Below are 24,138 nucleotides of genomic sequence, written 5' to 3'. Positions count from 1 at the left end.
TGACAGGTCGAGTCTCATTGTTGCTGGTTGAAAATGGAAAGATGGTGAGGAAAAAAATGTGGCTCTCCCATTTCCTTTGTCCCATTTTAAACTCTGAGGTTTGGAAGGTCAGCTCCCCAAATCAGGGTATCAGAGGATTCCGTGGCAATGGCCAGATATGGGAGAGAGCCCTAACATTAGGCAGCATGACTATTATCTAGCTATCTAATATTCTACCCTGTTTAACAACAACTCCCTGATGCCAACACAGAGAAGGGCTTCTGCCTGTGGCTGGGTGATATCACTGAAGCAAGTACCACTACTGAGAGGAAGTGGAAAAGGAAGAGCCTCAACATTCAAAACAGATTTTGTTTGTTCTTGTTTTAGTCTCTGTAGCTGAAGTGCTGAGATGCTAGGAAGAGAGGCACAATGGAAATGAGTAAATAACAGTCACACTCCAGGCAGGTGCTCACAAAATTCTTGCCTTAAGCACAAGAGTTGTCTCAGCCACTCTATGTGAACAATTTATCCCCAGCAAACACAGCCCATTTCAGTTTGTGATGCACAGATCACTCTTTGGCACAGCTTGCAAGGCCTTACACCCACTTTGATGGCATTTGTGTTTATCTACAACATGAGAACTGTTGGACTTCATATCTAACCAATTCCAAAATTACTGAGAATACTCTAGGCATCAGTGAGCAGAACCCTATTGATTCAGGGTTGGGAAAAGGAGGGAGATTGGAAAAACTGAAAGGGAGAAAATGGGAGACATGGCATCCCTGTAATCTGTTTATCACAGCTACGGACTCAAGCACCTCTGTAACTGTCTGTTCATCGAAGAGTTGTTTGATGACACCCATTAACATCTGCCAGCAGAACAATACTCCTAACTCTGCTCTACCCAGCCTCCCAATAGTGGTGAACATGTGAACATCCTGAATGGTGGGGTGATGAGAAGAATGGGGAAAGGTGGACATATACAGCCCCGAACATAAAGGCTATGTGGGGGAAGAGGTAACAGGGGGACATACTCCCTGGGCAAAAGTGGGGATATGGGCTAAATGTGCACACTCAGAGCCCCTGCTATGCAGGGAGAATGGGGAACAGAGGTGCACACATGCAAGGGAGAAGGGGGATCCTGCTGTAGAAGAGGGCACACTGAAACCCTAGCAAATGGGAGTGGGAGACCATGGTATGGAGAAAGTGGTACACAGAGAGCCCCTGGCTTAGGGTGTAGGGAGAATGGAATGGAAATTGGTGGCATAGAGCCACTGACAGGAAGGAATTGAGGAGTGTGACGAACTAGGAATGTTCTTAATGTTTTCTCTAAATACTGTGTTGGTGCCTCAGTGTCCCCATGGCAGTTCTTAAGTATCTGGCAGAGCAAGGGCCAGTGCACCTAAATGCCTGGAACTCTGTCTCCTAGCAACTGATGGCCTGGGCCCCTCCTCTGCAAAGGTGCCAGCTGAAGGTGTTGGAGACAAAGGGATCAGGTGACCTCCTGGCCCGGGAAAGGAGCTGAGCAGAGAGGAGGGGCTGGGAGGGGTTGTTAGTCTGGAGCTGGCTGGGGTCGAGGAGTGAAGTGCAGACGTGGGGGGTCTGGCTCACTGCCCCCAGAATGGACCCGGCTGAGGGGTCCAGTTCGCTGTATCTACAAGCTCTGTTTTAGACCCTGTTCCTGTCATCGAATAAACCTCTGTGTTACTGGCTGGCTAAGTCACGTCTGACTGCAAAGTGGGGGTGCAGGACCTGTGGCTTCCCCAGGACCCCGCTAGGGCAGGCTCGCTGTGGGAAGCACACGGAGGGGCAGAGGATGCTGAATGCTCCAAGGAGAGACCCAGGAGGTGAAGACCTGTGAGCTTCTTGCCCTGAACAAGTCTGCTCCAAGGGAGAGAAGGCTCCCCAAAATCCTGACTGGCTTGGTGGGGAGCAGTTCCAGAGCATCGCCCGGTGACTCCGTGACAAGGAGTACACACAACCCTACCACCAGAGGGGCAATTGAGGGAGTTGCAGGGAGTTCCTGAAATAGAGGGGTGTAGGATGGTGGCTCACAGGGAGTTTGTGGGAGTAGAATGGAGGAATGCAAGGAGCCTCTAGAATGTGCAATGAACTTTGCTCCAGCAGCTACAAACCCCTTACTATTTACAAAACAATTCTGAATATCAAACTTTTTACAGCATACTTTGGCCTCTGGGTATTTGATAGGCAGTGTGGGCAACTGGTCCCCAAGGTCAAATAGTACTGTTTTTTACGTGATTGGTTGGTGACAGGTTGGAGGTGGAAGGAGAGGGCACTAGTGCAGAAAGCCACAGGGAGCTGTAGAAGATCTGGAGATTCCTATGGTGCTAACTTTAGAACTCCATATTGGCAACCAGCAGCAGCCACAGTGCAGTGTACAGCACAGGCTGAAATCGGGGGGTGGGAGCATAGCTGCTCCTAAAGATCAGTTTTATTTTTTACCTCACTTTTTCACATTAGTCTCTCTTCACCTTCTACCACCCTCACTTCCCTACAAAGACAACAAATACATACCAATGCCAACACTGATGAGGCAAACATGCCTGTTTACATATGTGCATTTATATAAACTATTCCCCAAATATTTGTAAACAGAAAACCATTGTATCAATGCTCACAGAAAAGCAAGCCACAAGGGCTGCAAACAATTCAGAATTTGACTAAGTATTCTCACACAAGAAAAGTTCAGACCATTTGGCCATCCCTAATTGCCCTGTCATTGAGTGCTATTTTAGTGAATGTGAACACACTAACTTATATTTCCTATTAAAAATGTACACAAGCCATCCTGTGGCTCTTGAAGCCTCAGTGGAAGAACTCTCCAAGTGCCATGCCACTGCTGAGGAGCCATGGTAATATGAGAGTAGACAAGCATAACTCCTTTGGCTGAGACTGGTGCATGGCTGAGGTTCTGTCCAAACAGGACTGAGGTGTTGTTGGTTGTCTGAGGAAGCAACTGAAGGATATAATTTCTGCTTCTTCATGAAATGTGTGTCCAATATTAGTTCAAATTTGCAATGTAGGGGTCTGATTAGATTAAGTGTTTCCAGGAGGTCAGGTAGTAGCAAGGCAACAGCCATCAGGCAAGAGCAAGGACTTTTACATTTACATATGGCCAGGAGGTTAAGACTGTTTCTCTGAATGTAGATCTTGCAGCTGTCATCCAGGCCTTTGTCACCTTGAGATTAGACTACCTCAGCACACACTATGGCTATGTCTACACTACAGATCGTATAGTGGCGCAGCTGTATGGCTGCAGCTGCTCTGCTGTAAGGTCTCCCGTGTAGCCTCTCTATGCCAACAGGAGAGAGCTCTCCCGTCAGCACAATTAAGCCACCCTCAATAAGCAGCGGTACCTGCTTGCCCACCGACATAGCGCTGTCCATACTGGTGTGTCTGTCAGTGTAACTTATGTCAGGCAGGGATGTGTGTTTTTCACACCCTGACCAACAAAAGCTTTACTGACAAAAGTGCTAGTATAGACATAGCCTATATGGGTTATACCTTAAACCCACTTGGAAACTGAGGTCAGTGTAGAAATCAGCAGCTCAGTCATTAAAGCAGAGTATCATGCAATGAAGCACAGTACTCCAGTGCTCTATGATCTGTTCTGGTTGTCTACTGTTTTTGTGGTAGAAGTAAAGGTGAGAAGGAGACTCTGGAAAAATTCCACCACGATTTCAACAGCTTCCACCCCACCATCAACCTCAGCCTGGACCAATCAACACGGGAGGTCCACTTCCTAGACACCACGGTGCAAATAAGTGATGGTCACATTAACACCACCCTATACCGAAAACCTACCAACTGCTATGCCTACCTTCATGCCTCCAGCTTCCATCCTGGGCACATCACACGATCCATTGTCTACAGCCAAGCACTGAGGTACAACCGCATCCGTTCTAACTCCTCAGACAGAGACCAACACCTACAAAATCTCCACCAACCATTTTCAAAACTACAATACCCGCATGAGGAAATAAGGAAACAGATCAACAGAGCAAGACGTGTACCCAGAAGCCTCCTACTGCAAGACAAACCCAAGAAAGAAACCAACAGGACTCCACTGGCCATCGCATACAGTCCCCAGCTAAAACCCCTCTAACGCATCGTCAGGGATCTACAACCCATCCTGGACAATGATCCCACACTTTCACAGGCCCTGGGTGGCAGGCCAGTCCTCGCCCACGGACAACTTGCCAACCTGAAGCATATTCTCACCAGTAACTGCACATTGCACCATAGTAACTCTAGCTCAGGAACCAATCCATGCAACAAACCTCAATGCCAACTCTGCCCACATATCTACACCAGCGACACCATCACAGGACCTAACCAGATCAGCCACACCATCACCGGTTCATTCACCTGCATGTCCACCAATGTACATTGGCCAAACTGGACAGTCTGTACGGAAAAGGATAAATGGACACAAATCAGATATTAGGAATGGCAATATACAAAAACCTGTAGGAGAACGCTTCAACCTCCCTGGCCACACAATAGCAGATCTTAAGGTGGCCATCCTGCAGCAAAAAAACTTCAGGACCAGACTTCAAAGAGAAACTGCTGAGCTTCAGTTCATCTGCAAATTTGATACCATCAGCTCAGGATTAAACAAAGACTGTGAATGGCTTGCCAACTAGAAACCAGTTTCTCCTCCCTTGGTTTTCACACCTCAACTGCTAAAACATGGCCTCATCCTCCCTGATTGAACTAACCTCGTTATCTCTAGCTTGCTTCTTGCTTGCATATATATACCTGCCCCTGAAAATTTCCACTGCATGCATCCAGTGAAGTGGATATTCACCCACGAAAGCTCATGCTCCAAAATGTCTGTTAGTCTATAAGGTGCCACAGGATTCTTTGCTGCTTTTGCAGATCCAGACTAACATGACTACCCCTCTGATACTATACTCACACTGAACTGTCCAGATTCAGGGATACATAACAATGAGATGTACTCTTCCTGCTAACAGATCCACTTACTCAGAAAGGTCAAAAAACAATCATGGCTTTGGCTGAAGTTTATCATCAGTGTTGTTGCCAAAGAGGCCTAGAGCTCCCAGAATGCCATACAGGTTACATCAAGGGAATGAAAAAGGTTTACCTGGTTTTGAGCTTATTGAACTAATTTAGAATGTGCCCTCTTGAAAGGAATGGAAATCTCTCTAGGCATGACCTATTTTCATAACCAGTTTTTATCGTTGCCTAAAGCAGCTTGCATCTGACGAAGTAGGTATTCACCCACGAAAGCTCATGCTCCAATACATCTGTTAGTCTATAAGGTGCCACAGGACTCTTTGCTGCTTTTAACCACATACTTGCTAGCTGATATAGCACATAGGAAATGTGCTTCTTAGGTAAAATGTGATTGGCTCTGCTATATGAATAGCAAGTTATGAAACTGTACCCAAAACCAAAAGAAAGGAAAAAATAGGTAGACATGATGGTGTGATGAAGTGGGAATGTTCTTAATGTTTTCTCTGAATACTGTGTGGGTGCCTCAGTTTCCTCTATGCCTTTCTTAAGTATCTAGGTGGTGGGATAAGGGTGTGTGATTGTTGCAGAGCCTTAGAGGGCCAGTGTGATGCTGTCTGTACAGAGGATGGCTAACACCCTGTCTCCTGGTAACTGATGGTCTGGGTCCCTCCCCTGCAAAGGTGCCAATTGAAAGTGTTGGAGAACAAAGAGATCAGGTGGCCTCCTGGTCCTGGAAAGAGACAAAGGCCAGAGGAGGGGCTGGAAGGGGTTTCAGTTTGGAGCTGGCTGGGGAAAGAGAGGGAGGGCCAGGCTCAGGATCTGGCCTCCCTGGCCCCAAGATGGATCAGACTTAGGGGTCCATTTTCTGTACCTACAAGCTCTGTTTTGGACTGCGTTCCTGTCGTCTAATAAACTTTCTGTTTTACTGACTGGCTGAGAGTCTTAGTCCCAGATTTGGACCTTAGCGTCCAAAATATGAGGGTTAGCATGAAAACCTCCAAGCTTAGTTACCAGCTTGGACCTGGTACTGCTGCCACCACCCAAAAAATTAGAGTGTTTTGGGGCACTCTGATCCCCCAAAAAACCTTCCCTGGGGACCCCAAGACCCAAATCCCTTGAGTCTCACAGCAAAGGGAAATAAACCTTTTCCCTCCCCCCCACCTTCCAGGTGCTCCTGGAGAGAGACACAGAAGCAACCTCCGTGAATCTAAGCAGAGGGAGTCCACCCTCTCTAATTCCAGTCCTGGAAACAAAAGCACTTCCCTCTTCACCCAAAGGGAATGCAAAGTCAGGCTAGTAAATCTAACACACACAGATTTCCCTCTGACTTCTTCCTCCCACCAATTCCCTGGTGAGCTGCAGACTCAATTCCCTGGAGTTCCTCACTAAAGAAAAACTCCAACAGGTCTTAAAAGAAAGCTTTATATAAAAAAGAAAGAAAAATACATACAAATGGTCTCTTTGTATTAAGGTGACAAATACAGGGTCAATTGCTTAAAAGAAATATGAATAAACAGCCTTATTCAAAAAGAATACAATTCAAAGCACTCCAGCAACTATATCCATGTAAATACAAAGAAAACAATAGAAACCTTACTGTCTTACTATATTTGTACTCACAACTTGTAAACAGAAGATTAGAAAGCAGGAAATAGAAATCCTTCTCATAGCTGAGAGAGATTCCGGCAGAAGACCCAGAACAAAAGACTCACACACAAAAAACCCTCCACCCAGAGTTGAAAAAATCCTGTTTCCTGATTGGTCCTCTGGTCAGGTGCTTCAGGTGAAAGAGACATTAACCCTTAGCTATCTGTTTATGACAGGGATGCAGGGCCCTTTGGCTTCCCCAGGAACCCCGCCTGTGTGGACTCACTGTGGGAAGCGCATGGTGTGAGAAGGGGATGCTGAATGCTCTGAGGTCAGACCCAGGAAGGTTGAAGCTGTGTGAGCTTCTTGCCCTGGAGACAGTCTGCTCCCAGAGAGGAGGTATACTCCCCCAGAGTCCTGACTAGCTTCGTATGGAGTAGTTCCAGAGCATCCCACTTCTCACTGAATGAAATAGGTAGACATGATGGAGTGAAGCTTTGCATAATTATGCAAAGAGAAATAATGGAAAATGACTCACAGATGAGTTTTATACTGCCCATAGATTGGAAATGTATGGGGGAGAGGGAGGAGAAACATGAATCTTGCAGGTGTACAGGAAATGTTAACCACAGAAATGATATTAACATATGACTGGATAATGTAAACATGTAACCAACTGCAAAGTGTAACGGACAAGTAAAATACTGTAAACAAGCAAGATATAACAATCCAGGATTAAGAGAGAGAAAGTTGGAACATAAGTGAGCTGCAACCTCTCTCTGTGGACTTGGTCAAGTATTAACCCTTTTTGTAGAGAGTGCTGATTAATTTTTGATGTATAATTATTGATTAATAAATTCATTGAGCTTGGTTATGTGACCACTCAATCAATAAGCTACACTGAACCCTCTTACAATGTCCTCAGTTATAGGTGCAACAGCACAGCTAACTTTGCGCTTTCAGGTGATGATGTCCACATAGCTAACGAAGATGCAAGACAGGAATATGTTCTGGATGAAAATGGAATCATCTTTATCGGAAATGCCAACTATATTGAAGCTAGAGGATGGTATTACGGGCAGGTAAGAACATAAGAATGTCCATACTGGGACAGAACAATGGTCCATCTAGCCCAGCATCCACTCATCTGACAGCAGATGATGTCAGATGGTTCACAGGGAATGAACAGAGCAAAGCAATCTTCAAGCAATCCAATCCCTTTTGTCCAGTCCCAGCAACTGGCAGTCCAAGGCTTAAGATGGCAACAGCATGGGGTTGCATCCCTGACCATTGTGGCTAATAGCCATTGATGGACCTATCTTCCATGAAAATAATTTTTTTGAACCTTGTTATACGTTTGGCTTTAAGAACATCCCCTGGCAATGAGTTCCACAAGCTGACTGTGTGCTGGGTAATGAAATACTTCCTTTTGTTTGTTTTAGACCTGTTGCCTATTAATTTAATCAGGCGACCGCTAGTTCCTGTGTTATGTTAAGGGGTAAACAAGACTTACTTATTCATGGTCTCCACATCATTCATGATTTTATAGACCTCTATCATATTCCCCGCCAACCATCATCTCTTTTCCAAGATGAACAGTCCCAGTCTTTTTAATCTCTCCTCATATGGCACCTGTTCCATACCCTCAGTCAGGTTTTTTTGCCCTCTCTGTACCTTTTCCAATTCTAAAACATCTTTTTTGAGATGGGACAACAAGAACTTCATGCAATATTCAAGGTGTGGGCATAGCAAATGTATACAGTGGCATTATGATATTTACTATTTTATTATTTATCCTATTCCTAATGGTTCCTAACATTGTTAGATTTTTTGATGGCCACTACACATTGAGTGGATGTTTTCAGAGAACTATACACAATGAATCCAATATCTCTTTCTTGAATGGTAACACCTAATTTAGACCCCACCATTCTGTATTATAGTTGGGATTATGTTTTCCAATATGCATTACTTTGCACTTATCAACATTATAATAATATATGGAGATATACCTATCTCATAGAGATGGAAGGGACCCTGAAAGGTCACGGAGTCCAGCCCCCTGCCTTCACTAGCAGGACCAAGTACTGATTTTGCTCCAGATCCCTAAGTGGCCCCCTCAAAGAGTGAACTCACAATGCTGGGTTTAGCAGGCCAATGCTCAAACCACTGAGCTATCCCTCCCCCTGTCTGCCATTTTGTTGCCCAGTCACCTAGTTTTGAGAGATCCCTTTATAACTTCACATTCTTATTTGGATTTAACTTTTTTGAGTAATTTTTTTTATCATCTGCAGGATACCCCCTGGAGCCTTATTTAAAAATTGGCATCACATTAGCTATCCTTCAGTCATCTGGTACAGAAGCTGATTTAAGTGATAGGAAAGCAGTTTCTCCTCCCTTAGCGTTCACACCTCAACTGCTAGAAGAGGGCCTCACCCTCCCTGATTGAACTAACCTCGTTATCTCCAGACTGATTCTTGCCTACATATTTATACCTGCCTCTGGAAATTTCCATTACATGCATCTGAGGAAGTGGGTATTCACCCACAAAAGCTTACGCTCCAATACATCTGTTAGTCTATAAGGTGCCACGGGACTCTTTGTTGCTTTTTACAGATCCACACTAACATGGCTACCCCTCTGATACTTGATACCACAGTTAGTAGTTCTGCAATTATATCAACTGTAGGAGATATACTTGGGAGCTCAGGTCTTTATCCCACCTTTGACTTCATGTTCTCTTATGCACATGTGTCTCTTTGGTATCTGTATCTGTTTATTTAGGGGAGTCAGGTTATTTGCTTTATTTCCAAGAATATCTTATGCTTCTGATCATGATTTTATGTATCACAATTCTGCTGTTCAGTGCAGCTATAAGGAGGACAAAGGAATCCCAATCCAGTATTAATGAGTGCACTTACATCATGTACAGGCAGAAGTTTTGTCTGAGGGGAAGGTACATAGCTAAGCACCTCAATAGCAAACTGAGGATGGTACTTTTACACATATCTTATTAGACACCCATTCTTCACTCATTCACTCAAGAGAGCAGGGTGAAAAAGGGATGGAGTGTAAGTCAGCAGGTGCAAAGGAAGCTGGTGTGGTAGGGAATTAAACCTTGCATTCATTGCAGAGGATTACATCCTGAGTTTAAAACTCTGAGTAGCCTCAGCCCACACTTTCACTGGAGGACAATAATGTTGCCCTCCCTGCAGTGCACCACATAAGAACTTGCAGGAAGGGACAGGTTCTTCCTAACATTCTATTTCCTTGGGCTTTATCAGTTTGCTTGACCTAGTTTGTAAAGTCTTTGAGGCAAGGACTTTCTCTGTGTTATATGTTTATGTAGTGCCAAGCATCAAGGTGCCCTGATGCAGATTAGAGCCCATAGGATACAAATACAAATCTAATCAATACAATAATTTGTCTTGCTTGAATTACCTTTGGAGCAATACAGATCTACTGTACCAGTTCATCCCTGGTGTAACTCCATTGAAACAAACAGTTACCAGGATGAATTTGGCTTATTTTGATTATACCATACTTCTCCAGTCTGGTGTCCATGTGCAAGCCCTCCATTATGTCCCTTCACTCCAGCCAGAGGGCTTTGTGTACCTACAGTCCCAGTACATCTTTGTGTTTGGATTTCTCAGAAAGAGGAAGTTGCTGAGGAGTTTATCTTCAAATTCTGTTTGAAAAATTAACTCTCTCTTTACAAGGCTTTGTCTCTTCTGGTTACAGTTCCAAGATGATATTCTAAATATCTGCCTTACTATGTTGGATCTGAGCCTGTACTGTCGTCAGGACCCAGTTACTGATATATTCCGCAGAGGAGATCCTAAATATGTGGGGCGAGTGATTAGTTCAATGGTAAGGAATGGGTTATTTGCTCTTGGTTTCAAACACGTCTACCAGCAAAAAGCAGTAGCTGCATAGTGGAACTCAGCAAAGTCTCAGGCGAGGTATTTCCAGCAAGGATAAGGAGGTGTTAGTACCGTTATATAAGGCGCTGGTGAGACCCCATCTGGAATATTGTGTGCAGTTCTGGTGTCCCATGTTCAAGAAGGATGAATTCAAACTGGAACAGGTCCAGAGACGGGCTACTAGGATGATCCGAGGAATGGAAAACCTGCCTTATGAAAGGAGACTCAAAGAGCTTGGCTTGTTTAGCCTGGCCAAAAGAAGGCTGCGGAGGGATATGCTTGCTCTATATAAATATATCAGGGGGGTTAACGTTAGGGAGCGAGAGGAATTATTTAAGTTTAGTACTAATGTAGGCATGCGGACGAATGGGTACAAACTGGATATAAGGAAGTTTAGACTTGAAATTAGACGAAGGTTTCTAACCATTAGGGGAGTGAAGTTCTGGAACAGCCTTCCGAGGGAAGTAGTGGGGGCAAAAGACTTTTCTGGCTTTAAGACTAAGCTTGATAAGTATATGGAGGGGATGTTATGATAGGATAGTTAATTTGGGCAACTGATCTTGGATTATCACCAGATAGGTCTGCTCAATGGTCTGCAGGGAGATGTTGGATGGGATGGGAACTGAGTTACTCCAGAGAATTCCTTCTTGGGTGCTGGCTGGTGAGTCTTGCCCACATGCTCAGGGTTTAGCTGATCGCCATATTTGGGGTTTGGAAGGAATTTTCCTCCAGGGCGGATTGGCAGGGGCCCTGGAGATTTTTCGCCTTCCCCTGCAGCGTGGGGCATGGGTCGCTTGCTGGTGGATTCTCTGCAGCTTGAGGTCTTCAAACCAATTTTGAGGATTTCAATAACTCAGTCCTGGGTTAGGAGTTGTTATAAAAGTGGATGGGTAGGGTTCTGTGGCCTGCCTTGTGCAGGAGGTCAGACTAGATGATCATATTGGTCCCTTCTGACCTATGAGTCTATGAGTCTAAAGTCCAACAGAACCATCGATGTCTGAATAATGTGATGGAAGAACTTGACACAGGACTCCTCTTTTTGTTAATTCTATGTCTCTCATATTTTAGATCAACGGGAATGATAATGATAACGGGGTGCTGGAGGGAAGCTGGAATGACAATTTTGCTGAGCATGAAAACCCATCCAGATGGAATGGTAGTGTGGTGATCCTCAGGAAGTGGCGTCAAGAGAATTACAAGCCTGTCCAGTACGGCCAGTGCTGGGTTTTTGCAGGCGTGATGTGCACAGGTACATCTTAGAACAGATAATGCTATTGAAATGGAGGTGTCCTGTAACCTCCATCACTTTATGAGCATATGCGTACACTAGAGCTGGAAGGGGTAAATTTCAGCTTGGGAAGACATACCCATGCCAACTCTGACCGAGCTAGAGCGTTAAAAATAGAAGTTGAGCCCTGGCAGTGCAAACATCAGGAAGGGGCTAGCCACCCTAAGTACAATCCCATCTGATACCCTAGATACGTACTTAGGGTGGATAGTCCCTCACACCACTGCATCTACACTTCCTTTGGCATGCTAGCTTGATCAGATCTAGCATGGGTATGCCTCCTTGAGCTGCAGTTTGCACCTTCTAGCTCCAGTGTAGACATACCCTATGAAACACAAAATGACTCACTCAGCACTTGGAAACTGTGCTTGAAACACAATGAAAATGCTGATTAGTCGCAGCCAGTGAAACTAGTCAGTCTGGAATGGCTGAGAAATAAGGTGTTTAGCATTTAAATATTTACAATAAGACAGTTGGAGCATTTCTGTATATTTGTGTGTTTCAGTTATGAGATGTTTGGGGATTCCAACTCGTTTGATTTCAAACTTTAATTCTGCCCATGATGCGGATGGAAACCTGAGTATTGATAAATACTATGACAGTGCTGGAAAGAGCCTTAACATCGGCAGAGACTCCTCATGGTAAATATAAAAGCTTCTGTATCTCAGCAACACTTAGGGAGAGGGCATCAGTTACCATAAAAGCAATGCTGCTCTGGTCACTGCACTAGTAAACACAGCACAACAGCAGCACAGATCTGAAGGAAATCAGAGAATCTTCATATAAAAAAAATAACTTGATAAAAGAGTTTCCAGATTGGAAGGAAACTACACTGAGCTACTTTGCTCTTGATTTAATAGTATCTGGTTTTCCTTTGGCAAAGCACTCATATGACTTGAAAATTAGCAGTAATTTAAGAAGTTTAAGATTTCATGCACCAAATCTCTCACCCACCAATCTCTTAAAAAAAAAAATCTTGTTCTTGCCCATGCAGTCACGTTTCTGTTTCTCTCATGCTCTTACCAGATTTACTGTTGTAATGACCTCTCGTCATCACACATTTATGCTTCAGTCTCCTTCACTGGACTCTTGAGTCTCCTCTGGTGAATAGGTGACCAAAGTTTGTTGCCCAAACTTAAAATTAGGCGTTCCCCATACGGGAATAAACAACACAAAAACCAGTCCAAAAACAAACAACTATCTTCCAACTCTCCCCAGGTTCAGTAGTTCTGTCCTGTTGCTAAAATACCAGCTCATGTCCAGAATTATCAATAGCTAAGTGTTCAAAAATCATGAGTCCAGGCCCAAAAAGTCATGATACTAGTTTAAAAATCATGTTGTGTTGCTGGTTTTTGAAAAATACGTTTTGGATTCATTTTCAACTGCCTTCTGGTTTCTGAGTCTATAGACTACTCATTTCATGTTTTCCTACTTTTCTCTACAACTAGTTGGGCTAGATTTTTTTTTTAATGAAAGTGGAGATTCTTAAGATTCTCACACAACCACATGACTCCATCATGTGGGGCTTTAAGAAAAACACCAGATATCACAAGACTCACAATAAAATGTTAAGAGTTGGCCACATTTCTTGGCTTATTCCTTGCACCAGTAGTCCATTTATTGATGGAGGGCATAACGCAGTAGTCTTTTGCCCTCCCTGGACTTAATCAGTGATCCTTTTGTTCTCACCAGGACTAATTGGTTCCTTACCCTGATAAAACAAGATTGAAGGGGATTGGGTCTTCCTCTTTCCTTCCCTTCTGAAATTCCCCATCCTGAGGCCCCTGAATAAAATTAGAATTGGAAAAGGTACAGAGAAAGGTAACAAAAATTATTATGAGTATTGAACAGTTTCCATGTGAAGAGAGATTAAAAAGATTGAGACTGTTCAGCTTGGAAGAGAGACAACTAAGAGGGGATATGATAGAAGTCTATAAAATCATGAATGATGTGAAGAAAATGGTATTTATCCCTTCACATAACACAAGAACCATGGATTACACGATTAAATTAATAGACACCAGGTGTAAATACAAACATAAAAAGTACTTTTTCACACAATGCACAGTCAACCTGGGGACTCATTGCCAAGGGATGTTGCAAAGGCCAAAACTATAACATTGTTCAAAAAATAATTAGATAAGTTCATGGAGGATATATCCAACAATGGCTGTTAGCCAAGATGGTCAGGGACACAACCCCATGCTCTGGGTGTCCTAAGCCTCTAACAGCGGGATGGATCACTCTATAATCGCCTGTTCTATTCATTCCTTCTGAAGTACCTGGCACTGGCCCCTGCCAGAAGACATGACAGTGAGCGAGATGACCCAATATGGCCATTATTATATTCTATGTTCTTAACTGAGTTGCCAAGTCCCTACCAGTGCTATATTGCCTCCGGCCTTTCCTTTTTGCTCTCACACCTTACAGGGTCCTTTTTGTGACCTGTCTCTCACAGAGAACCCCTTCCCCAGGTTTCACCTTCTAGTTCTGCAGGTGCCTCCTTCTCCCTGCAAGTTTCTCTTACAGCCCCTACAGGGCCAAGGTTTACCCAGCTTCCTTAACTGAGAGCCACCCTCCAGGTCATGTTTCCACCTGGAGACTCCCTAACTGAATTACGGATGCTTTCTTACATAGTCCTAGTAGTCACATGACTTGTCTGGGTCACTGTCCCTCCCAATGCTTTTTCTTAAAGGCTGAACCCCAGTAATACCCAGATAGTATCATTTTCCCTTAGGGAAGCCATCATGTTCCGTTACAATCCCAAGAGACTCAATGTTACATCTCAGCAACACCTTAAAAGCATCATACTCCATTCTTGTGCCCAGAATGGTAATATGTAGGTCCTCCGAAGGATCTCTTCATAGTCCCATCATTAGACTGATTGGCTGGATTTCTGCCCTTCTTTTGAACCGCACCTCTGTTCATTTTCACCTTCAGGGATTATCATGTCTGGAACGAAGCTTGGTTCAGTCGAAGAGACTTGGGAACACCATACAGTGGATGGCAGGTTCTAGATTCAACTCCGCAAGAGCAAAGCAAAGGTAACAGATAAAGTTCTGCTTATGAAATTATGTCCCTTTGCTGAGACTCAAAGTGCCTAATAAGGTTGCTGATTTTTCTTCATGCCCTAGGGATATTTCAGTGTGGTCCTGCTTCCGTCAGAGCCATCAAAGAAGGTGATGTAGACTTGGACTATGACACCCTATTTGTGTTTACGGAGGTGAATGCTGACTGCAACCAATGGATAGTCTACAAAGATGGAACCAGGAAAAAAGTGTATTGTGACACGGAGAGAATTGGCAAGGCCATCAGCACCAAAGCTGTGGGCAGCAATTCCCGTGTGGATGTCACTAACAATTATAAATATCCAGAAGGTAAAGGAAAACTATCACAGTTAATTTCCCCTTGGGGTTCTTGGCACTGGACAGTTAGGACTGGTTGCATATTTTGGTTTAATCACTTCTCTGCTTCATTTGGAACAATATTCCTGGCAATATTGTTTTCAATCTTGCTTCATAAAACAATGGGTACCACATTCATGGTGTTGTGCGCTGGATAGAATCTTTAGCAGGAAATGCACTGACTAATATTCTGCAATAAATTGTTTCATAGAGTTGACAGATACATTTTGCCACCCAAAGCAAACCAGCAATTAAAATTTCCTGAAAACTGAAGTAAAAAAAACAATTGTAGAAGACATCGCTAATATCATTGAAACTGAGTTCCATATACACCACCACCTACATAAGAAATCTCTAGACTTCTCTGTGCCACCAAGGCACTGACTATGTCCAGGTTCCATCCATGCCATTCGCTATGACAGGAACTGGATCTTTGCAGGCAGCCACATGCACTAGCTACATCCTGAAATTCTGAGGGATCCAGAAGAACATCATTCTGCTTGTTTCCATTGGTCTTAATTCTGCTTTACAAATGGGACAATTCCATGGTTTAACTTTGAATGAGCAAAGTTGAACACGCTAACAACTGTGACATGAGGAGATTCAGATGGGTAAATACTCACTCATTTCAGTTCCTCAGTCACCCTTCTACCCTATAACTTCACCAGATCCTCCCCACTAGCCCCTTTTCTCCCTTTCCTCATAAGAAAGATGTCACCACCACTCCCCGACACCACAGCCTTCCTCGGAGTGAATCATCCCTCTTTCTCCTTGCCTGCCTACCTGTAGCCATGGGCTCATTTCCCCCTCTGACTCCCAGACACTCCTGTGCACATTCACACTTGGCTGCCCTGTCTCCACCTTGCAGTTCTGGCCTTATAGATGGATGGAGAAGTAGTAATGGGCATCAAGTTGCATTAGTCATATTTTAACATCCTCAGTCCCCCACAAAACACTGTCTTCTAATTATGGCCTGTGTAGACACACATTCCTATCACTTATACCCTAATCCTCCCTCCAAATGTTTGTTACATCCACTTGTTTCACCTTGTCTTAAATACAACTGTTAAGTGATTCAGGTCAGAGACTCTCTTAACAATGTGTTTCTACAGCACAGTGGGGCCCTGATCCTGACTGAGGCCTCTGGGGGCTACTACAATACACATAACAAACAATAATAGCACACAGGCAGGACACCAGCATGGATTTCCCTCTGTGGAGAGATGGAATCAAACCTACTCTCGACAAGAGTCTGAGCCTTTCTGTGCTCCATGCTGCTGTGAATCTCCTTGACTTCCAGCAGCAACCAGGACCGGCTCTACAGTTTTTGCCGCTCCAAGCAGCATGCGGAATTGCCGCCGCAGACGGAGGGGGCAGTCCGTGTGCCCTTAGGGCGGCAGGCATGTTTCCGCAGCCGTGGCAAGTCGGCGGCAGCTGCTATGTTTAGCTGAAGCCGCAGCGGACAGCTAAACATAGAAGCTGCCACGAATTGCCGCCACTGCGGAAACGTGCCTGCTGCCCTAAGGGCACACAGACTGCCCTACCCCCACCCGTGGCGGCAATTTGGCATGCTGCTTGGGGGCAAAACAATAGAGACTGTCGCCCCTTGCAGTTTGCCGCCCCAAGCACCAGCTTGGAATGCTGGTGCCTGGAGCCGGCCCTGGCAGCAACAACCCCTCTCAGAGTAACAAATCCACAGAAAACAGTCAAGCATTTTCATCCAAGGAACTACTCAGATTTTTAAGGATTAAAGCTGTATTAAACTAAATGGAAACAGGTTTAAAATCTGAGCATGTGTCATCCCCCACATAGCTTGTATCACAAATGTTGTCATTTGTCTACATGATAGCTCTGGAATACTGCAATAAGAAGTTTATTTGTCACAAAATACAGTTTCATTTATTCATGGCATGAAATGCTTATAGGACGAACATTCAGACTGGCAAGAAATGCTCTGCTAAGCTAAGCAGGAGCAACTTTTTTCTGCTAACTGGCTAGCTTCCTGGCTTTTGTGGTTTTAAATCATGCTGATGCTATGACATCAGTGATTTACAGACACATTTTCTGAAATGGCCACTGATCCTGGATGCTTTAGTGTCTGGATATCTGACTTCGAACACCTGGAATCTGATTTTTCACAAGTGCTGAGCACTTAAAGCATGAACTGAAGTTAATGGAAGCTGGAGATGCTCAGATGACAGTGTCCTGAGTTGAGCACCTAAAATCAGTGGCCACTTCTGGAAATTTGCTCAGGATGTTTTTAATGCTACTATAAATAGTGTAGAAGTTAGTTATCAGAAGGGCCTGCAGAGTTATAGAACAAAGTCCTCTTGCATACTGTGGTGAAAGACAGGAGACAATAGGAGCCCTATGAGCCAGCAGTTAGCAGGAAGACAATGTGCTTCATTTTAGTGACTGTTATCATTTCACTGTATCACAAATACTTAGATGTGCAAATCCCAGATCCAGGGAGCTACTATACAAGTGGGATCTGCAGGTACCTCAGGTTGGTAGGTAGTGCAGAGCTGGTATACTGGACTCTCTTTATAACCTTAACCTAGGGACTGTGTAATGGAGACATGGTTATGAAATTTACTGATGTTTCCCCTTCACCCAGGCTCTCACGAGGAAAGAGAGGTGTATAAAAAGGCCTGTGCCAAGGCACGTGGATCAAATCTCACAGAAAGGCTCTCAGAAGTTCCTAATGAGGGATCATCAGAAACAGTTAGAAAACCTGAAGTCTCTGGGGTATTCAAGCTAGTTGAACCCCCTGTGTTTGGCAAAGATATCAACCTAATCTTAATTCTCACCAACTTGTCCTCTGAATATAAACCTGTAAAGGTGAACCTGAGTGCATCAACCATCCTGTACACAAGGAGAGCGGTGGCAGAGATCTTGCAGGCAGCCACATCTGTTGATCTTGGTTCTAAAGAAGGTAACTTTTCATATGATTGGACAGTCAGCAAAACCATGTTCTTAAACTGAGAAAATAACTATTCACAGTCAGATGGACAGGAGGAAGATACACCAAATGCATATCTATGTCAGCCTTGCAATTCTTGCAAAATTGCTCAGGAACAAAATCTGGTTGTCCATCCTTTACTAGCATGACAATTATAGTGTTAAAAAAATTATGATATCCACAAAATAATTTCTCTCTGTGGTGGGCTAATGGGTAAGAGTGTTGTAAGACTAGGTGATGTTCTCTCTCTCTCTCTCTCTCTCTCTCTCTCAGTCAACAGGGATCACTGAAGAGAATTTAACACAGGAGGGTATACATGCAGTAAAAACAAATTAAGATACAGTAAAAGTTTCAGCAAAGCTCCATGTCTCCTTAAGGTTAGGGTTAATAAAACAAGTGCAAGATACACAGAACTTCTTCACCCCAGAGGGCTGCAGAGGAAGAAGCTATTATTTTTCCATACATAGCAGAAAAACTGTAAGGAATGAGACAATGAGGAAGGGGATTGGGCTACTCTACAAGGGACCTTATGATAATTGGACCAATCTTTCATCTAGTCAGCACAGGTAAAAATCTAGAAAAGGATACATGGAGGGATAGACCAAATGTCTTACCGAGCCAGTTGTCAGTAATATAAGGACAGGTATACAATTAGATGCAGAGGGCCAAATTCTACTTTCAGTTTCACCAGTGTACTCTGTATTAAAGAGAGTAGGGTTAGATTGAGGAAGCAAAATAGAATTTGTACCAGATAACAGAACTGTCTGCAGCAGCCAGCAAGGAGTGATGCAGAGCAAGGACTTGCAGGCAAGAGATTCACATAGAACCAAACATCCTCTGTCTGTGCCATCCTGTAAACACATACTACAGAGAAGACTAAAAACAAAGTCACCCAGGGCATCTGTGAAATTACTGGAGTCTGATACTTTCCAAATATGTTTGCATTTCAGAGAAACAGATTCAGTTAAAGATCTCTTATGCCCAGTATGAAAAGTCCCTGACTGATGATAAAAAGATCTTAGTGACTGCCTTGTGTGAAGTCATGCACACACAGGAGGGAAAGATGTTGGTGGAGAAGACCATCACTTTAGAGACTCCAACCATCTTCATCAAGGTAAAGAGCTGTCTCCCTGCTGCCCATAATGGAAAGCAAATGGAAGAGTTCTCACAGAGTCTTGTGGCTGGAGCTCAGCCCAGAAGACAGGCTGTTTGCCAGAAGCTGGGAACAGGTGACAGGGGATGGATCACTTGATAATTACTTGTTCTGTTCATTCCCTCTGGGGCACCTGGCATTGGCCATGGTCAGACGACAGGATACTGGGCTAGATGGACCTTTGGTCTGACCCAGTATGAACATTCTTATGTTCTAATGGGAATTCTAGGATCAAGTGTGAAAATCCAGACCAAGTTTTCCAAAAGTGGCTACTGAGTTGTTGTTGCCCAGCTTGAGAAAACCGTAGGATGTCAAGCTGGGAATGAAAAAATCAGAAGCCACTTTTGAAACTTTGCCCTGGCTCTCTGTGTTTATTTACCACTTGTGTTTTCTCTTCTGTAGTACAAATGTATTCAGGCACATTCCCTACCAAGTCACCTTCCAAGTCAAGTGCCATCAGATCATTTGTTTTGGATTAGTTATAAATTTTCCATTCTTACTTTAATTATTGTAGTTTTTTGGCTGCTCTCAAATGACATTGCCCTGTCCTGAAATAGACTTGGAGCCTGAATTCACAGTAACATGAAGATTGATTTATACTGTTTGCATGTTTAATCACTGTCAAGAGCATGTTCAGTGCTCACTGTACCACAGAAAATCAGGCAGCAAACTAAAGGACAAACCGATTTAAAAAGACATGTCTGAATAAATCTGAGCATGAAATCTTTTAAAATATATACATTTCCCTGCCTCTGCTCAACTGCACAGCTAATACAGCCCAGCTTCAGCACCAGGAAAAGGCAGGAAAGGGGAGATGCACATCAACCAGAAGCTAAATTCCATAGTTCTACCTATAGCCCATCTATCCCCTGAAGGAGAAAATATGCTCTGCCAACATCAGCATTATGTCTGGCACTCCATTCCTGGGAGAGTGTCTGACACCTCCTGAAAAGGTTAACACCTTTGGCTGTTCACATGTAAATGTCCTGTAAGGGGCGGGAGGAGAGAGCATAACAACTGTGAATCACCAGAAAAGTTTGTCCCCCTCCATTTAGATTCCTGCACAGGTTGTGGTGAACAAGCCTGTTACTGTAGAGATCTCGTATGCCAATCCTCTCCCGGAGCCAGTGAAGGACTGTGTGGTGCTGGTGAAACTGATGAATCAAGAAGTCAAAATAGAGTAAGTAAAAGGGGCGTCATCTGTCCATCACTTTTGATAAAAGACTGACAGAGTCCTGACCTTGGTTTCTTGGTGAGCAAGACTTAGAACACTTACATTCCATCTTCAACATGCATTTTAAACTAAGTATGAAACTGCAAGTCTTAGGAAATACATATGAAGAACAATGCCCAGATCTGCTGGGTGTCAAGTATCAGAGGGTAGCCGTGTTAGTCTGGATCTGTAAAAGCAGCAAAGAATCCTGTGGCACCTTATAGACTAACAGATGTTTTGGAGCATGAGCTTTCGTGGGTGAATACCCACTTCCTCAGATGCATGTAATGGAAATATCCAGGGGCAGGTATATATATGTGTGCTAGCAAGCAAGCTAGAGATAACGAGGTCAGTTCAATCAGGGAGGATGAGGCCCTGTTCTAGCAGTTGAGGTGTGAAAACCAAGAGAGGAGAAACTGGTTCTGTAAATCTGCTGGGTGTGTTCTTCTCAGTGTGCCATCAGGTCTTGAACATGTGACTTAAAACTTTTGGAGATTTCTCATTTTCAGGTGAAATTTATTTGTTATTCTTGACTTTTTGTGTAAAAAAATTGAAGACGAAGTGTGGTGGAACAGGTGGGTGAGTCTTCAGTGCAGCACCTAGAGCAGGGCTTTGTATTTCTGCTTTTAAATATGTGGGAGATACTCAGATAGTACAGTGATGAGTCCAAGATACAGTAGATAGAAAAAATCTTGCCATAGCTTTCTTCCTCCCAGCATAAGCAAGCAGAGTTGCTTTGACTTCCCTTAAAACAAATAAATACTGATGAATGGGAACCTGGGAAAAAAATGTGCCTTTGCAAAGCATGTGAGCAGAATGCCTCATTAATTATTGTTTTGCTGGGCATTGTCTTTTTGAGCTCTTCAGTGAGGAATCCACAATGTTCAATATTCCATACGGAGACCAACAGCATGTTTTACCATGAGCTGGTCTGGCTTATGCTTCCTGTGGGAACTATAAAAGTCCCCTTAGTATCCACAGGAGTCTGCAAAATGAAATTCCACAGAGGGTCCCTGGAAGCTTTTGCCTCTGAATTACCAGCCCAGTTCAGGGGAAAGAAAAAAAACAAACACCTCCACACGTCTTCCCCTAGGCGATAATGATGGGGTGTCAGTAACACAGGTGCCTGGCAACCCGAGAGGAGGCTCTTTACAATATGAGTTTTTGCCCATTTTGAGGCCCCAAATCAACAATCTCAAAACTAGACAGTTGACAGCTCTGTATTGCATCTAGATATGGAGATGTGCAGTAGCACTCTCCGCCCTCTCATCGCTTTCCCTTTATAAATCTAGCATTTCTTATTGCTTCCTGATTCACACAGGTGCCTTGAGTCCCAACAATTCCCAGGAAACATGGCTGCCCCTCAGATACTTCAGATTGTCTCTTTGGTGTGACAGTTATAGGTGGCTTTGCTTTTCCTTTCCAATTCAGCTTGTTCATTGAGCCTCGCTGGGATACATAATAGGAGAATTTCCTATCTAAGCCTGAACTCATTGATGTTTTCTTTGTTTTAGTGTGGCAGCACTGGCACCCAGGGAGCGATCACAGATTTACTTTGAATTCACACCCCACAGAAGCGGTGTGATGCAGCTGCAGGTGGACTTCTCTTGTGACAAGTTTGCCTACGTTAAGGGCTTTGAGACCATCGATGTGGCCCTCGGTCAGTGATTCAGTTGCGATAGTTGTAATGTCTCTGATCACTGAGCCAATCCCCTATTTCTGCATTAGAATTAAAAAGCATTTTTCCCTGCTCAATGATAGTTATGACTGTAAATTAGTACGTTTTCATTCTGAAGTGCAATGCAGGAAAATAGCTCATCTCTCTGCATTACAACAACAGGATGACTTCTCTTACTTCCACAATATTTCCGTGTCTAATCTCAAATATCTGTATTTGTGTTTCTTTTTCACCTCTCTGCTCTGCAACTCTTGTCCTAGAACAAATGCAACAACATAAAGTTCAGCCTGTAGGATACTCTCCTGCCTCAGGTGAATTGAGAGTGACAGAGTTAAACAATGAGACTATTACAATATTCCTAAGGGGATGTGGGTTGTATTTGCTTCAGTGTTTTACTCACTTTATACATTGACTCTTGGCGTTAAGATTGGTCAGAACATTGGCTTTTCTCATAAGTGTTTAATTACAGTTATGGTCTAGTTGTTACCTAATCCCAGTTTGTTAGCAATTAATAAAACTTTCAAAGAATGGTTTCAATTAAGTATACTTTCCTTGTAATGCCAGTGATACTGTGAATTATGTATCCCACAGAAATAGCATGGGAAATTCAAGGTGTTGAGGATGCTTTTTCCAGATTTTACAAATTAATCAGTAATAGAATATTTTTGCCAGTGCCCACTTCATTTCTGTACTTTTGTGCTACTACTACTACCTCTATATCTGCATAACAAGCTACTGTACCATGCTAAACTTTGTCAAGCAAAACAAAATGTAAATTAGTATTTTCTTCAGACTTCCTTTCTGACCTCTAAGAATAAGAAAGACAAACATTGCAGTCACCTTGAGGCTGGAAAACCAATTCTGGGGACCTGGAAAAGCAAATTCAGGACACTAAGCATTTCCATAATCCATGCAATACACCTATCACATGTTCCCAGTCAGCCTCAGAAGCATTTGGGGAAAGAAACCAAAGACATCAGCACCACAAACTGAGGATTCTTGTGCACGTCTGTGTCATGCCCACTCGTAGAACATAGTTAGAGGTATGACCCATACACATTTGACACTATCTAAGTTTAGGACAGCATGCTGTGACCAAGAAGTGTCTTGGAGTTTAGAAATTAAAATCTTGTATTTACATGCAAAATCCAGCGTTGTTTCTCCCCGCCTCCACCCCCCCCCCATAAGGTGATCACAGTTACACAAGCAGCACACTGTACAGCCAGGTCAAAACTTCAAATGCATACCTTTGCTCATACTTGACTTGCAATATGTAATCACCACTGCACACTTCAATGAGGATGTTTGCATTCACAAACCTCAGTTTAAAGCCATCTTTACAGCACCCTGATCCTGGCACTGTCAAACACGGGGTCAAGTCCTGAGGCACAATTTAAGGGCAGCCTCAGGCAACTGGGGTGTCATGAGGTGGACATAGCTATAATAATAATAATAATTGCAATTTTATAACATCCACAGTAGAATGCCACATGTGACTTTATCAGAAGAGTGCAAAGACTCAAGTCACTTTCCTCAGTTTATTCTCTGTAATAAGTCAGGCCCACCTATGCAAGCTAAGCAGAGCTAGATACACTGCTGCAACACCCCCTCCCACACACCCACCCACCCACCCACTTTGGGTTGGCCGTTCATCACCACAGACTCTTCTGTCGAGCACATTTTGTGATGCCAAAAAGGAAACCAGATAGTATATTTAATTTCCTTTAAAAATAAAAATTTTAAGATTAAAGTCAGAAAACTTACACTGAATTTAAAAAAAGTTTGAGTCTTCGAGTTCAGATGTCAAATCTTAAAAAGCCAATTGATTCAGAAAGAAAGAATGAATGGATAATCTGCTGCAGATCAGGTAAACCTAATGATCAATGAACACTCTTGGAAAAAAATAAATATATCTTCAATGAAGTAACTTCCAAAGTTATTTAGTAA

At 43.4% G+C, this 24,138-nt stretch overlaps 1 protein-coding gene across 1 annotated transcript in view; it reads left to right on the top strand.

The window, feature by feature from the left end:
- LOC127031748 (protein-glutamine gamma-glutamyltransferase E-like) overlaps positions 1–22,248 on the top strand; it is a 28,248-nt gene extending 6,000 nt beyond the window's left edge. The window contains exons 5-14 of the mRNA XM_050918793.1: positions 7,534–7,652; positions 10,312–10,440; positions 11,562–11,742; positions 12,287–12,422; positions 14,722–14,825; positions 14,916–15,158; positions 17,803–18,120; positions 19,098–19,261; positions 20,356–20,480; positions 22,028–22,248. Of these exons, the coding sequence (XP_050774750.1) occupies positions 7,534–7,652; positions 10,312–10,440; positions 11,562–11,742; positions 12,287–12,422; positions 14,722–14,825; positions 14,916–15,158; positions 17,803–18,120; positions 19,098–19,261; positions 20,356–20,480; positions 22,028–22,181 (1,673 nt within the window). The 3' untranslated portion in view covers positions 22,182–22,248. The remainder of the gene's footprint in view (positions 1–7,533; positions 7,653–10,311; positions 10,441–11,561; positions 11,743–12,286; positions 12,423–14,721; positions 14,826–14,915; positions 15,159–17,802; positions 18,121–19,097; positions 19,262–20,355; positions 20,481–22,027) is intronic.
- Positions 22,249–24,138: the final 1,890 nt, after the last annotated feature.

The sequence above is a fragment of the Gopherus flavomarginatus genome, chromosome 11 (assembly GCF_025201925.1).
Source record: "Gopherus flavomarginatus isolate rGopFla2 chromosome 11, rGopFla2.mat.asm, whole genome shotgun sequence".
In the NCBI taxonomy this organism is placed as follows: Eukaryota; Metazoa; Chordata; order Testudines; family Testudinidae; genus Gopherus; species Gopherus flavomarginatus.
The sequence above is the reverse complement of the archived record's forward strand: the minus strand, read 5'-3'. Positions and strand labels throughout refer to the sequence as shown.